The 15,518-nt window shown below is 37.4% G+C and overlaps 1 protein-coding gene across 2 annotated transcripts; it reads right to left on the bottom strand.

The window, feature by feature from the left end:
• Nucleotides 1–438: 438 nt before the first annotated feature.
• Nucleotides 439–13,864, bottom strand: TBP (TATA-box binding protein). Of its 2 annotated transcripts, none has more exons than XM_034428390.2 (8): nt 13,785–13,864; nt 7,720–7,951; nt 5,186–5,514; nt 4,029–4,116; nt 3,093–3,184; nt 2,746–2,913; nt 2,012–2,106; nt 439–1,161 (listed from the first exon to the last, which is right to left on the bottom strand). In XM_034428390.2, the coding sequence occupies exons 2-8, from the start codon at nt 7,771–7,773 to the stop codon at nt 1,082–1,084; spliced, it is 906 nt and encodes a 301-aa protein (XP_034284281.1). In that variant the 5' UTR covers nt 7,774–7,951; nt 13,785–13,864; the 3' UTR covers nt 439–1,081. The 2 variants fall into 2 exon arrangements, with proteins under 2 accessions (XP_034284281.1, XP_034284280.1); XM_034428389.3 differs by having other exon boundaries at nt 10,583–13,855.
• Between the last annotated feature and the right edge of the window lie 1,654 nt (nt 13,865–15,518).

Here is a 15,518-nt window from a genome sequence, read left to right as displayed (position 1 = left end):
TCTCCTTGGCCATTCTAAGAGAAGGAGGGAGGGAAGGGAAGGAAGGTGAAGAGAAATTATATCTGAAATTCACCTACTAGCTTTATAGAGGAGGAGGGATGAGGAAGAAATGTTTTTTTCTTTTGTACTTAAATGTATATAAATCACTCTCCACCCCTACCTAGTAGGAATACAGTAGTGCGGGTGGGATATGTTGACATGATATCTTTAGATATACAGAATTCATGTTCCCTTCTACTACAGCACCTGGTCTGCTTCATGATTTTTTTTTGTTTGTTTTTGATAATGGAAAAAACCAATTGGAAACAAGCTATTTCTATCATTAACCCATTCTTCCTCGTTAATACTGGAGGGAAAAATGTTATACTGTAGCTGTAAGTCCTCTTGGAGATAAGGTCCTGAAACTAAGACACTATTAAGAAACAACACAAAAATAACTGAAATGGCAAAACATTATTTTAATACTGGATTGTTAATAAAAATCTTATAAAAATCAAGTTATTTTAGCTATATGCATGCAGTTAGCACATTAAAACAGCAAAAGCAAAGTTTGACCACAAATTTTACTATTCAAATTATTTAGTCAAGTAATTATACATTTAGAATTGCTTCACAAAATGAGAAATATATACAGCCATCTGTCTTCACTAGCAAAGTTTCTGTCCTGCTGAACACTGGAAATGTAGGGAATGTGGAAGTAGGTCTAAAAGCATAAAATTAACGTTTCTGATTATAAAATCCACGGTTGAAAGAATACTGTAAGTAACCCCAGAGTTTTAAATGTTGGATAATACAGTTTAGCCAGCTTGTCAGCATAAGACTCTCAGATTTTAAAAATTAGCCATTTTAAGAGCCATAAATATAAATAAGCTCAGTTTTTCTTGTGTGAGAACACGGTGAAGCAATGCACAGTAACTTAGTGCAGACGAAACACACAATGATATGTTCCCTTCCCATGAAAAACAGGGAAAGAGGCACTATCTGGGAAAATATTCCAAGTCCTGATGTGTGTGTTACTGCTGTGCCATAATCAATACCTTTAAAAATGTGCTCCGGGTTCATGAATAAGCACATGGAACTGTTACGTCGTTTTTCTGAATCCTTTTAAAATAGGATAAATATTTTCAAATGCTTCATAAATTTCACCTCTGACTTTTGCACCTAAAAAGAAAGAGGAGTATATTTAACCACTACGTTCAGAGATTCTATGGCTACCATTATCATTAGTTTTCTAATTTTCTTAAGAAAGCATTAACAAATTGTATATGTGGAAATTGCTCATAATTCAAACCTGTGCACCAAATTCATAGAGCTTTTGCTCAGCAGGTAGAGCTGGATTCCATAGGAGGACCTTTGGCAGTAACCCATGCCCTCGTCATCACTATCTGGTGATAAAACAATACTTAACATTTATTTTAAACTGGGGCAATATGAACAATTCCTAGGGTGCTAGTTAAAAAGCCCTCTGGAAGGCTTTTTAATCTGCTTAATCTCCGAAGGCCACCAGGTAGTCGAAGTCTATTCCACAAAACAAGCCATAGCAGAAAAGCATTTCCTTCTCAATTCCATGGTAATGTGGAGCTACCAACAATCGGATTCTGTTGAAAGAGGCAGTTCCACAGGCCCTGCAGCACGCAGCCATATAGGACTTCATCAGACAAAGCTTGCATTCTAAATTGCACCTGGAAACCTATAGGCAGCCAAGACTGGGCCTGTACACAAGTGTGGTATGTTTACTGCATCCAACACCAATTAGCAAGTGACATGGCTGTATTTTGTACCAAGTGTATTTTCTGAGTGGTCTTTAAAGGCATATTAACACATTTAATTGCTGCAACATGTTAACACTACAGGTCAAATAAAAATATTCAGGTAAAAAAAATAGTATATTATAATAAAGTACAAAAAAGGCACACATGAATTCATTAATATATTTGTATTTGTTAATTAGCTATTTGAAATCTTTGTTGGGTACTTTTCTGTTTGCACAGTAATTTCAAATATGGCTTACCTGTTAAAACTACCTTTCCAGAAACAAATATGAGCAGTACAATTCTTGGTTTGATCATTCTGTAGATTAAACCAGGAAACAATTCTGGTTCGTAACTGAAAGAAAAGTTAAATGTAAGCAAAATGTAAAGCTAATGTAGATTGATCAAAGTATTTGCTCAGAATAGAAATGCGTTTTTTCCTTCTGCCACATGTGGATTAAACTGGGATGATATTATGTCATGTCTTACGTACCCCAGGGTCTATCTGTACTTTTTCATTATTAGTGCTAATTTCTCAATACAAAACTTTCAGGCAAAAATATACTAAGCTGCACATAAGAATTATTGAACTATTTCCAATTCTATACTGTGTGAAATTCAGTTTTCACTTTTAGAGTTGCTCAAATAGCAATGTATCTCATCTACTTTCCATTACTACTCTTAAGGATTTAAATTACACTAATACATATTACACCAACACATATCAACAGATGATCAATTTTTTGTTCAAATAAAAAAGCTTTTTTGTTTCAGTATTGAAGAATTGAGCACAGAATGTTATACAAATTTAAAATTGTTTGAAATTATCTATACATCAAAGATATATCAGAATTGCCTATGGCTGCCCCTCTTTTACATTCAAAGAAGTACATAAATGACCCAAAACAACTATAAGACATTTTAAATAAAACTGAGAAACATAAAGGAAAATATTTTCAATATGCATTTAAGATAACAGAATTTTTTGGCCTACCTGCTAAACTGTTGATGCGTAAGAACCAATCCCTCAAGTCTGATAGGGAATTTTACATCACAACTGCCAACCATATTTTGAATTTTAAAATCCAAGAATTTTGCAGGAAAGCCCAACTTCTGTACAACTCTAGCGTACTTTCTTGCAGCCAGCCTAGACTGCTCTTCACTGAAAAAATATAAGATGCATTGTATTTCATCAAGGAAACTCTGAATGATATACATAGAGTTTGTAAATTACATACCTATTAGCTGGTTTTTAACAGATTACCTGTGTCAAATGGCCATATCTGTTGGGCCAAATGCTAATAAGTTAAATGCTGCAGACAATTGCTTCGGCTTGCATACCTTTTAGCTCCTGTGCACACCATTTTTCCAGAGCTGAATATGAGAGCTGTGGTACGTGGCTCTCTAATTCTCATAATTACAGCAGCAAAACGCTGAAACACAAAAGAACAAACATTTTTATAACTAAGGTACAACAACAAAAATCCCTAAACATACATTAATTAGTAAGTTGAAGTTGCATTAATCTCCATTCTTCACTTCAAAAAAATATAAAAACATCTACAGTTACAAATACAGTACAATGTAATACAATGAATATATTAATTCCTTTTGTTTGTTTATGGAGAACACATTTCTCAAACTTGATAGCCAAAACATTGCTGTTAAGTTTGGTTTGAATTCAAGTAGAATAGATAGTACTTTTTCATCAAATTAATTCTGGAAGAGGCTGCTTTAGGAATGCTTAAATGAAAACAATTACTTATTGTTTTCATGTAATATTCCATTACTTTGTAAAATTTTTGTTTAATTGCAAAGCTTTGCCCTTGTTTCTATGCCTTCTTTTACAAGAGGGTTAACAAGGTCGTCTTTCCACAATTACTACCAAAAGGGAAAGTCACAATGTAGGTTGCTTGGCATGAGGTATGAACCCAGCGAGCTTTGTAAACCATTCTTGATGGCCAACTAGAAATGGGATTTAGTACTTCTGTCAAATTTTACCTTCTATTTTACCAAAACTACTGTATATCACAACAAATGCTTATATATTTTGTAAAGTTTTTAGTATAAAATGGTTTGACACAACATGAATGCACAGAGGCATTGTTCTTTAAGGTTACTATTGCAGCCCCAAAGATCTTTTTCTTGGTTACATTTAAAAAGCATACTCAGAAATCTCCTTTGCAAGCAAGTCACGTAAGCTATCAGAAGCAAAAATAGCAAACAATCATCATTGATTAATGTAACATTAATTGTCACCTCTCCATTATATCTTACCTTGGGATTGTATTCAGCATTTCGAGCACGAAGGGCAATGGTTTTGAGGTCAAGTTTGCAACCAAGATTTACTGTAGACACAATATTCCTGGAGAGAATTTAAGAGATATATTAGGTAATCTTAAAAGCTTCAAATAAAGACACACTACAAAAACTGATTACAAGAATAACCATGTGAGCACTAGTTACAAGCCACAATACCAGTAAAAATCTAAACTTAAAAATCCTCAGAGACATCAAAGAAAGTATTTTTAAATCCAAGTTAATGCACTGACATTCTGAATAAATGCCTCCAAGGTACCTGTTTTCAAAGGCCTTGTCAAGCATTCAACACAGCAACATATGCAATTGAAGCATAGCCACTTGGCAGCATGAACTCAAGAATGCAGCTTGCCAACCTTGCTCTAATCCTTGAGTTACGACCACAATTGAGCAGAACATTTATGTTGCTAAGTGAAACATTTGTTAAGTGAGTTTGTCCCATTTTACAACTTCTTTTTCGCCACAGTTGTTAAGTGAATGGTTGCATTTGTTTAGTTAGTCATACAGTTGTTAAATGAATCTGGATTCCCCATTGACTCTGCTGGTCAGAAGGTTGCAAAAAGGAGATCATGTGACCTTGGGACACAGCAACGGTCATAAATATGAATCAGTTGCCAAGCATCTGAATTTTGGTCACATGGTCATGGGGATGCTGCGACAGCCGTAACATTCATAAGTCACTTTTTTTGCTGTCACTGTAACTTTGAGAGGTCACTAAATGAACTGCTGTTAAGTCGAGGACTACCTGTACAGGATTAAGAGCCTCTGTGGTACAGCAGACTAAGTGCTGTTAAGTGCTAGCACTTAGCTGCCAGCTGCCTGCAATTAGTGCGAGTTCAAATCTCACCAGGCTCAAGGTTGACTCAACCTTCCATCCTTTTGAGGTAGGTAAATTGAGGACCTGGATTGTGGGGGCAATAAGCCAGCTTTGTATAGAACAACACCGCTTAGGGGGGCCGAAAGCCCTAATAAGCAGGTATATACATAAAAGAATGCAGGCTATTGCTATAATACATTGTAAGCCGTCCTGAGTCTACGGAGAAGGGCGGCATATAAATTGGACTAATAAATAATAAATAAAATAAATTTGTGAGCAGAGTGGAATCTGCACTTACTGCAGCTGCGGTACAATCCCAGAGCTTTCGGAAGCAGGGGTGGCAGGCGTTATGGGGGTCATGGGAGTCATGGGAGAGGTGTAGAGAGGTGTGGTTCCTGGTAAAGGAGCCGTTGTAAGAGTCTGTGAGTGGAAGAGCTGTGGGGTTTGACCAGATGCTGCTTGTGTTGGTTGTGAAGTGGACTGCTGTGCTGCTGCTTGTTGCTGCTGCTGCCTCTGTTGTTCTTCCAGAATAGATAAACTGTTGGTACTCTGAGCAGGTTGAGGTGTGAGCCCAGTGCCATAGGGCATCATAGGACTAAAAATAGGGATGCCTGGAGTCATTGCACTCTACAAAATGAATAGAGTTTTTAAAAGTTAAAGTTGCAATATATATGAGCTATCATGAACAAGATTAGGAATGCACAGAATTATTTAAAGAATGGCTGCTGTATTCTGGATATCATAGCAATAGCAATAAGACTTATATACTGCCTCATGGTGCTTTACAGCCCTCTCTAAGCAGTTTTCAGTCACCATATTGCCCAACAATCTAGGTTCTCAGCTTACCAACCTTGGAAGGATGGAAGGCTGAGTCAACCTTGAGCCGGTGAGGATTGAACTGCTGGCAGTGGGCACAATTAGCCTGCAATATTGCATTCTAACCATTGCGCCATCATGGCTCATAGAACACAACTGAAATACAATGCACATTTATCCTGGAAGCAAGTTTAATTGCAGAGCAATTTGCTTCTGAATAACCATGCAACGGATTTTGTTCAAGATATAATACAACATAGATATATATTCACCAAGCTGCTTTTGCAACCATATTTTAATTTTGGAACCTACTGGTTAATAAATTCGTATTCAATTCAATATTGAAACAATCAAAATTTGATTTTACCAGATATGCTTTAGCTAATCCTCAGTGTCTTTATCCAATAATTTATTGGGTTCGTGAAAATGGATGGTTTTGCTGCCAAATTAAGTAGCACAATTTAAAAGTATTCTAGTGGGCCACAAAAATTGAACGGTGAAAAGGATTTTCAGGGAAGAAATGAACTGAAGAACAGGTCTAGAAAAAGTGGATCTCACAACTGCAGTGGAATGAAGAGCTTAGTGAGCAAACTGGCTCTATGATAATTCTGCTCCAGACAAGGAGAGGATATGAGATTGCCCAAGTGCTTCAGACAGCAACTCCTTGCAAGGAAACCCCAAGACAGCAGTCTCCATCAGATTTACAGCTCTGGGAGATGAAAGAACAGCCATCTGGTTCAAACTATAGTCAGCAGCTTTCAAAAGACAGTATGTTCACATACTTTCTAATTTCTTTTGGAAATTGTTAACTCTTTTGCAGCTATTAGGGACCCTTGCCTCCACAAGTTTTAGAGCACCAAAATGATTTTCCTTCCATCCTTAGCAAAAGAAGCTTTAACTGCAAGTTTTGGAACTTTTTGTTTTGCAGGGGAGGGAGAGAGCAAAAAGATGATTAAAATGTTGATCTTAAAAAGTTACAAATGGACTAAGACTTCAGATAAAAAATTCATTCTGGAATCAATTTATAAAGAATTTCCCACATTTTCTGTGGAAAAATGCTTCTGTTTTGATGTCTTTTTTTAGAAAAAACATAAAACTTTAAAACTTGGATACTAGAGGGAACTAAAGATTACAATTAGAGAACACTCATTTTACAGAATGAAGCAAAATATAGATTTTAGGGGATTCAGACTATATGGAAAGGGGGATTATATAATTGTGTGATTAGGTATTTTGGGTATTTGTTATTGGATCTCTGTTGACTGAATAAGGAGGGCTGAAGATTTAGAGAAGATAGAAAAGGGCTTGTGGTATGGAATGAAGATGTATTTGATTATATTGTAACAGACAAGTGATAAGCTGTTAATGCTAATAATACTTGCCGGTGATGAAGGGGAAAGTTTCCTTTTTTTTCTTTTTACTACTGTTTAGGTTTTTTGGGAGGTTCTCTCACTTTTTTCTTTTTTAATGTACATTTGTATTAGACTTTTGAATTAGCTTTATTTGATTAAAATAATCTTTAATAAAAACTATTAGAAAAAATATAAAAAATAAAGGAGGAGAAAATGCTTTCTGTTCTGGTTTTAAGGCTTTCTAACCTTAAAATAGAGGGACAAAATCAAGAAATATGTCCGTATATCTCAAGCAGATAAACCTGAGGAATTAGTCTGTCAAGCAATTACTGTTCTGTTCATGCCAGGAGTTTCAATAGTGAAAAGTGTATAACAATAAATGGTTCTTACTGCCTTAATATCCATCACTGATCCCATTGAAAAGATAGAGATAAGAATTAACCAAAACTTGCCTTAACCTGCAGAGGCTGGCATAGCAAGTAGCAACCAATCTAGTATCGAGGTACAGATGTTATAAACACGACTGTTTTAAAATTCAAGGAAAAGAAACAGCAAAGGAAGGTAAAAAATATGGAATCCACAACCCATCCAACACTGCAGGTCTCTAAAAACTGTTTTGAAAGCTTTGTTTTTCAATAAGTTCATTAGTTTGATATATTTTTACCTGTGGGGATGCTAAACCCTGAGCATAGGGTGGCAAACTGTTGTTTTGATCCATTGCAGCAATCGGGTGTCCAATCAAATGAGGACTACTTCCAGAAATTAAATCCAGAAATCAAGCTTCACAACATCTACCTGAAGGAAGTAGCTTTCTTTAAAGCATACCAAAAACTAGTTTGCAGTCTGTATTGACATATTTGATAAAACATCAAGTATATAAAATAAAGATTCCAGACCTGAAAAAGAGAAAAAGTCACACATTACTGTGTTCAAGTAAAATTCATGACATATATTACTGCTGTGTTGCAGTAACTATTTTCCACAGATTTTCCACTATTTTCAGGTTTGCTGTTTCCAGCACCACAGGCATTGGATTCAGAAATTAATTACATATAAATATAGTTAAATAACAAAATGTCAATTAAAAATCTGCATGATAAATCTTACCTTTGAAGCTTTCACTTAAATAAACAATGTATTAGTGCAATATAAATTTAAAATTATAGCAAAAAGTACATAAAGAGAGTTTGTGGCAAGCTTTTTCCACAGAAAATGAGCAAAAAAAGAAATTACATTACCCACTTGACTCAACTTTGAAAACAAAGCATATTATACACATAAAAAAAACATTTAACTTTTAGTTTCTTTTTCCTGCCTCAGGAGTGCCCTGAATTAAGGAACAATTTAGTTACATTTTGGAAGCATAACAAGCAACAGCAAATCAGCTTGTCACAGCTTGTTACTTTTATATTCCATTGTAACTATTAAAGAAGAACAAACCAAACAAAATAACCTAAAAATAGATGAGGTAATAAAAGAAAAAACAAAACTTACTGAGTAAATTAAAAATACTTAAATTAGTTCTGTCCTATTTTTTATTACACACAAGAAAGTCATCCACCTTCTCTTGAGGCAAATTTCTAGACAGAAAGGATTTTGCCTAGTCCTTTCACTTATATCCCTGCATACATCAAATTCCTTTGCATACATTTAGCTAGAAAATGCCTCAGAAAAATCAGAATAGTTACACCTTATTTTAAAAGAAACATTTGCATTCAAATGGATATTTGCATTCAAATGGATATGGTCCTGAGCAAGAATATAAGGCAAGTTTCCTCATTAAGAAGAAGAAATCTTATCAAGGAGAGGTAAACATATCCAAAGCCAGGTAAAACAAAATATTGTTCATTTTTACCCTGTGCCAGCAATTTAATAGCAGTGATTCTCGAACCGTGTTTCATGGAGGTGGCCTGTTGCAACCTTCCTCCATTCACCAGCCTGCGTATTGCCTCAAATTGTTGCCTCAGCTTATTGCCTGCCAAGCCAGAGTAGGTTCATCACCTCAGCTCCCACCTCCTCATGGTTCAGGACTAGTCAATGGCTTACAAAAATGGATTAGTGGCTAAAAACTGGTTTAATGAAACATACAAGAGACACTATTCACACTACTAATATTTGGAAAACTTATTATAGTAAAAAGGTCTCAAGCACAGTTCCTGACAATGAGTCAACATGTGCTGTGTTAAGTGGCACTATGATTTTGCACAAGCAGCTCCAAAAGAAAAGTACAAATAGGAAATAGGATGATAAATATCTAAAAAAGGGGGTTCATTGGAATGGGAACCTAGTCATTCCTCCATTATGCAACTATACTTATTTCTTCCCAAATATGTTTTATGCTTTTAAAGACAAAAATGTAGAGAGAGGGTTTGTTTTATCGGATAATTTTCAATTACAAAAAAATTAAGAAACACTGGCTCATAAGTTAACGCCTATTTACTCCAAATAATTGATAAGAGCCTAAATGCAAAGGTTGAGTAAAACAAGATATCAAAATATTCTTAGCAGTAACTGTTTCAAGACATGTTGTTCTGGCCTCAAAAGGTCTGCTTTGGTGTTCGATCACTCCCAGAACACACTGATCCACTGGTGATCTGAAGGATGTATTTTTTTTGCTATTGCTGAATTACCCAAGAGTGATTCAGTCCAGAAAGAAGAAATAAATATAGCAGCAAAAAGGGCAAATGAATATTGAGCATGGTGTCCACTTGGGTTGCATTAAGTGAAGAGGAATTGTAATGGGCCACATGTAAAACATACAATTAATGTATATAAATAACATAATGTGAAAAGTTTATGACTTTGTGGAGCCACCTTACTAACTGTCTAGGGCCACATGCAGCCCATGGGCCATAGGTTGGACAGGCCTGATATTGAGGGTGCATTTATAGAAATATAGTAACCAACTAGAAGTATGTGTTCTACATACTTTATTCTGCACGAGGTAACCTCCACTTTGAGTTTATGTGACCCATACTGGACAGCACACTTAAAGAATGATTTAGACTGATTAAAATTGGTTTACAGAAGCATAATAAGGATGATTCAAGGCTAGAATTAAGACTAATAAAGAGAGATTGAACGAGCTATAAGGATATAAAACAATGAAATACTACTCTTCAAAAACCTGAAAGTACACTACGGAGAAGAAAGTTAAGACTTATAGTCCAGAGTACTGCACATAGAATAACAGATTTAAGTTATAGGAAGACTGATTTTTGACTTACAAAATCTTCCTAACAGTAAGAACAGTTCAACTAGAAAACTGACCGCCAGAGAAACTGCTGATTCTCTTCACTAAATGTATTTTAAGATGAGCCTACATAACCAATAATTGGAGATTATTAAATTTGAATTCCTGCACAAATCATGAATTGGCTTATGTGGATCCATCCTACTCTTAAGATTCTAACACCTTTAATAAACAAGAATCAATTAACCAGGGTTTTGGATTACTGTACATGGTTGAATTAAATAAATCATCTGTATGTCATTCTTAGCTAGTATTCAGAAGAATTCTAGCTTACCATGACTAGTTCAGTCAGTCTCTTTGTGGTACTCCTTTTAGCAGGTGATAAAGAATCCATGAAATCTCCTTTCATTGTATATTTAGCACAAATGGAAAAGAGGATCCTTGTCACTTTCTCCCACCAAGAACAAGTTATAAAAAAATCAAGAACATGGTTATCAAATTCTAATTTGTTACAAAAGTAGCACAAGACTTTTCTATTTGTACACACTAAATAAACCACAAATCCTGTACTTTGTTTAGTCATCCCACTAGAGAAGCCAAGTTACACTAATGGTCATTCCCACTACTAGGAGGAGTCATTTATTTTAAGAATTATGATTTAACAGTGCAGTAGTGAAAATGAAAAATAAAATTTAATGCTTATTCAATTGGACACATAACTTCAATAATCTAAAGTTATCTAGCTTAAAACATAAATCAATACTTAAGAAATTCTCTTTCCATAAGAATTTTTACCTGCAAAAATTGTAACCAAAATAGATAAGATCTAAATATTCTACCTGTCAAAAGTGAACAAGGTGTGACAGCATTCCAATAAAAGCCTTGGTAGTACAGTGGTCTAAAGCACCCTGTTATTAAGACCAGCTGCCTGGAATTACTGCAGGTTCGAATCTCGCCAGGCTCAAGGTTGACTCAGCCTTCCATCCTTTCTAAGGTAGGTAAATTGAGGACCCAGTTGTGGGGGCAATAAGCTGACTTTGTATAAATATACAAAAGGATGAAGGCTATTGCTTAGCGCATTGTAAGCCGCCCTGAGTCTCCGGAGAAGGGCGGCATATAAATCAAATTTTTAAAAAAATGCTATTGGAATATAGCAAATTCCAATTTGCTATTGGAATATAGCAAATGTTCCAATAAAGGAGAATATTTGTAGCTTAGGCTTGAAATGAGGGGTCCTTGGTGTCCTCTAAGCTTGTTTTCTTGCAGAAGTTTCATTACTCAAACTAAACATCAGTAATAGTAAGAACTAGAGTTTGCTCTCAGTTTAGTGGCATGCCCTGTTGGTAGGAATGGTCTTGGAGGTTCTTTAGTTGGAATTTTTACTGTTATCTTGTTTGGCAGTTCCTTGATTGGGGCATTTACTTCTTGATTGTTGGTCTGATGGTAATCTTGGTGTTAATCTATGCTCATCAGAGTGATGATTGATGGTGAGGAGGTGTTTGGATTTTTTGTTCCCTTTTTGGCTTGTTGACTGTCTCTTTTGCACACATGTAGATGTTGTTTACATATATTGATGGCCAATTTGTTAGTGTGCCAGGCTTCTAAGAATTCTTTAGCATTTTTGGACTTGGCTTGCTCTAGGATGGTCAGTTTCCCTGTTGAAACTATGACAATAAATCTTAACCAATCACAAGGAAAAAAGACCAAAATACCTCCCTAAAGGGCTCAATCAAAGACCCTCCAAGACCACTCCCACCAACACAGAAAGGGCAAGCACTGATGATGTTACTAGTTTGGATAATGAGACCTCTGCAAGAAATCAACCAAGCTCAGAAAAAACCAAAGACCCCTCAGCAAAATATTCTAAATTCAAAAGGACATTTCCTGTTTTGTGGTTAATGTATAGTTTTGTGTCTATAAGCAACATTAACCATAGAATTTATACATGCAGAGGACTGAACTATAAACAAGAATAGTTACACTTTGGTTACATTTTATCAATATTTGGAGGAATGTATGTACTGGTATTAATATTTAAACTAATATGTCAGTAGTATAAATGGGATTAAGAAATCTCATCTATTTCTCCTGGTTTTATCAACACAAATAAAATCAGAGCAAATATTAAACTGCCACAATTAAGTCTACAGTTCCTCTACATTTAAAACATATAAATTTATTCTCTAATTCTCAGTTTCATGAGAAAACAAAGTATGACTATGCTCATTGGGGATAACTAACCCTTTCATTTTCCACAGAATCTCTACATTGTGACCATTTCTCTGCAGTGATTTCTAAAATACTGTAAGAGGATAAGAAGAATGTCTCTAATGTATAGCAGATTGCAGAAGTGGATAAGAGATCACAACAGAAGTGGTATAAGATTTTTCTTTCCTCCCCATTACAAATAGCTGGCCACCACAGACAGATCCTATCGTGAATATAATAAGCTTGAGTGGGGGGTATGATGCCTATAAACACCTTTGAAGTGCATTTAGGGGAAAATTGCAAATGGGTGAGTCTCAAAGGCATCAAGTAGATTTGTCTGATACACTGAACTTCAAAAATCCCTTTACTATTAATTACTACATTTAAAACAACAATGTAAAAAAATCACCTGATTTCTTTGTTAGGTCGATCCATTTACATTTAAGTACCTGAACTAGTATAGAGCCACTGAAAACAAGTTCATGGCTGCTTGGGGCCATTAAGGGAAGAATTTTGGAACAGTATTCCATTGTTCCATTTAACAAAAATTTTCCCAAACGTAGCAGGACTGTCTCACCAAGTTTTGAATAAGATGAATTACATATGTAGCCACCTACATATGGGGTGACTTTGCATAAGGGCAAAGTCTAAAAACTGCAAAACCATGCCATTCTTAAGAGGCCAGGCCATAGATCCATGTTAGCCAAAGCCATCTTCAACCATCTCAGAGAGTGCTGAAAACCCATTCAAATGACCCCTGGAATGAATTTCAGAGGCACGCATGCATGCATTCATACCTACTCTACTACCTCCTCTTTGTTCAGCCCAGGGATAATATTCTTTCAACGGGCGAGCAATTCTTGCAAATTAGCCCTATGGGAGGGAGTTTTCAGAGGCTAACCCCGTGCCCAGGGATGGGTCCGTGTGAATACACAACAGCTATCCGAGGAGTTACAGGGAACATCAATTGCATTGACTTTTCAAGGTTGGCACCTTGGCAGAGAGGGGGGGGGGAAGGAAGGGGGAGGGAGGAAGGGAAAAAAAAAAAAAGAAACCAAAGCTCCTCTTCCTGAGTTTTCCCATTGAAGCGTCGCAGCGACTCAACCCCCCCAAGCAACACTCAACGGACACGCTGACTCCACGTCCCGAAGTAACCGAGAGTGGGGTGCATAAGGGTTTGCACTGCAACCGTTTTTGGCCCAGACCTCCTCCGCTTTTGTGAAGCGCCCTAAATAAGACCCTCTCTCGGGGCCCGAGGCCGGCAGACTGGTGTCCCCCCCCCCCCCGCCAGAAATAAAGGCGCAGCGCTGCCGGGCCTGGCGACTTACCCGCTCCAGAAGTTCTCCCGACCTGAGCCGTGCCCCCGCGCTCGTCTCATCCGGCGGCGCGCCTCTTTTGCGTCATCAATATACCAGTCGCGGATAACCTTCACGAGCCGTTACTGCGGGCGCCACATTTCTTAAGGGCGGCAGAGAGGGCGTGAAAGCCGCCTTCCGAAAGTTGTCCCTGGAAGAAGTCGCCCGCAGCGCCGCGTCTTCCCGCCCCAGCCAATGCATGGGCCTAATGGGAATGATACATGGATTCATGCAAGGGGTTTTTGGAGGCATCGGTTTAAGAAAAATAGTTTTCCTTAAAAGCTTTCCTTCTTTAGTGGATTCTGTAATTTTTAAATGTGGGTAAAACTATTAGGGAAGACGTCCAAGTTAATTAAATAGCATCTAAACTAAAAGAGGGCATCTTGGGGCGTCAGTGTGCAATATGACCCTGAAATCTCCATCCATGCATACTTGTGGCAAATTTCTTACCAACTTGAGGTGAGAAATGGAAGTGTAGGAAGTTAGCACCCACCCCTTTCCTAGTGGGATGAAATATTTTGGGAAATATTGCAAAGGCAGAGTATGTTTCCCTGGATGAGAAATGGAGAAACGTGTTTTGAAGACAGAGCAGCTCCCACCTTCCTGCTCCCCCCCCTTTTGTCAATGGGCCAGAGGCAGAAACCCAATCTTTGTCAATGGACCATCATCTGCAACACAATAGGACCCATCTAGCACAGAAACTAACACAATAGGACCCATCTACCAACAGAAACTCACCACATGGCACCTGGGAAGATTACATCAGCCAGCACTGCTAGCTAAGACCCCCACCCCTTGGGAGTCTGACAACCAATCAGGATACTCTTTCTGGGCCCCAGGAAGTTCAAAACCAGAGAGGGCATAAAACCCGGGGACGGACTCGCAGCATCTCGCCCTTTTCTGTTCAGGAACTCAAGCCATGTGATCCTGTCCACCATTAAACCATCTTTCCAAGCAGTCTCCATGTTTCCAGTGTCTTTTTCTCTACTTGGAGCTGAACCCAGAAGGATATTTCTTCCTACAGAAGTTAGGACTAACTTTATATAGGAGTGTTGGAGAAGTTCCCCAATGTTTCTAAAAAGTAAACATTTTTGAGACAACCCTCTTCTCCCCAGCTCATACTGTGTGCCCCTATGTATCAATGGGAAGTGTTGCCCCAGCTTCCCCAAGCTATTAAAAGGTAAACGTGGGGGGGGGGATAACAGATCCATCCCTCGAGTTTCTAAACGCCACTTGACTGTCCAGGTGCAACAAGGTTGCTAAAACGCAGAGTTGAAGGGATCAATGCGCCTTGGTAGTACAGGGGTTTAAGGCACCCTGTTATTAAGCTGGTTATTAAGACCAGCTGCCTGCAATTACTGCAGGGTTCGAATCTCGCCAAGGCTCAAGGTTGACTCAGCCTTCCATCCTTTCTAAGGTAGGTAAATTGAGGACCCAGTTGTGGGGGCAATAAGCTGACTTTGTATAAATATACAAAAGGATGAAGGCTATTGCTGAGCACATTGTAAGCCGCCCTGAGTCTTCGGAGAAGGGCGGCATATAAATCAAATTAAAAAAAAAAAAATGGAGGAGAGCACAAAATATGAAAAGATCTCCGGGGACAGGCAGGTAGAATTGCTCCTCTCTCTGCAAGTAATATTCGATTTACAACAGTTCATTTAGTGACCATACCTTTGTTACATCAGCATTGAAAAATGTGACTCGGGA

This window comes from Pantherophis guttatus, chromosome 1 (assembly GCF_059756535.1).
Source record: "Pantherophis guttatus breed Tessera chromosome 1, ASM5975653v1, whole genome shotgun sequence".
Classification (NCBI taxonomy): Eukaryota; Metazoa; Chordata; class Lepidosauria; order Squamata; family Colubridae; genus Pantherophis; species Pantherophis guttatus.
The sequence above is the reverse complement of the archived record's forward strand: the minus strand, read 5'-3'. Positions and strand labels throughout refer to the sequence as shown.

What these genes read in the sequence shown, in the direction of transcription:
- TBP (XM_034428390.2), bottom strand. Translation starts at nt 7,773, where the DNA reads ATGGATCAAAACAACAGTTTGCCACCCTATGCTCAGGGTTTAGCATCC. An exon ending in GGGATTGTACCGCAGCTGCA is followed by an intron (nt 4,117 to 5,185) that starts GTAAGTGCAGAT and finishes AATTCTCTCCAG; the next exon opens with GAATATTGTGTCTACAGTAA. An exon ending in GTGTGCACAGGAGCTAAAAG is followed by an intron (nt 2,914 to 3,092) that starts GTATGCAAGCCG and finishes ATATTTTTTCAG; the next exon opens with TGAAGAGCAGTCTAGGCTGG.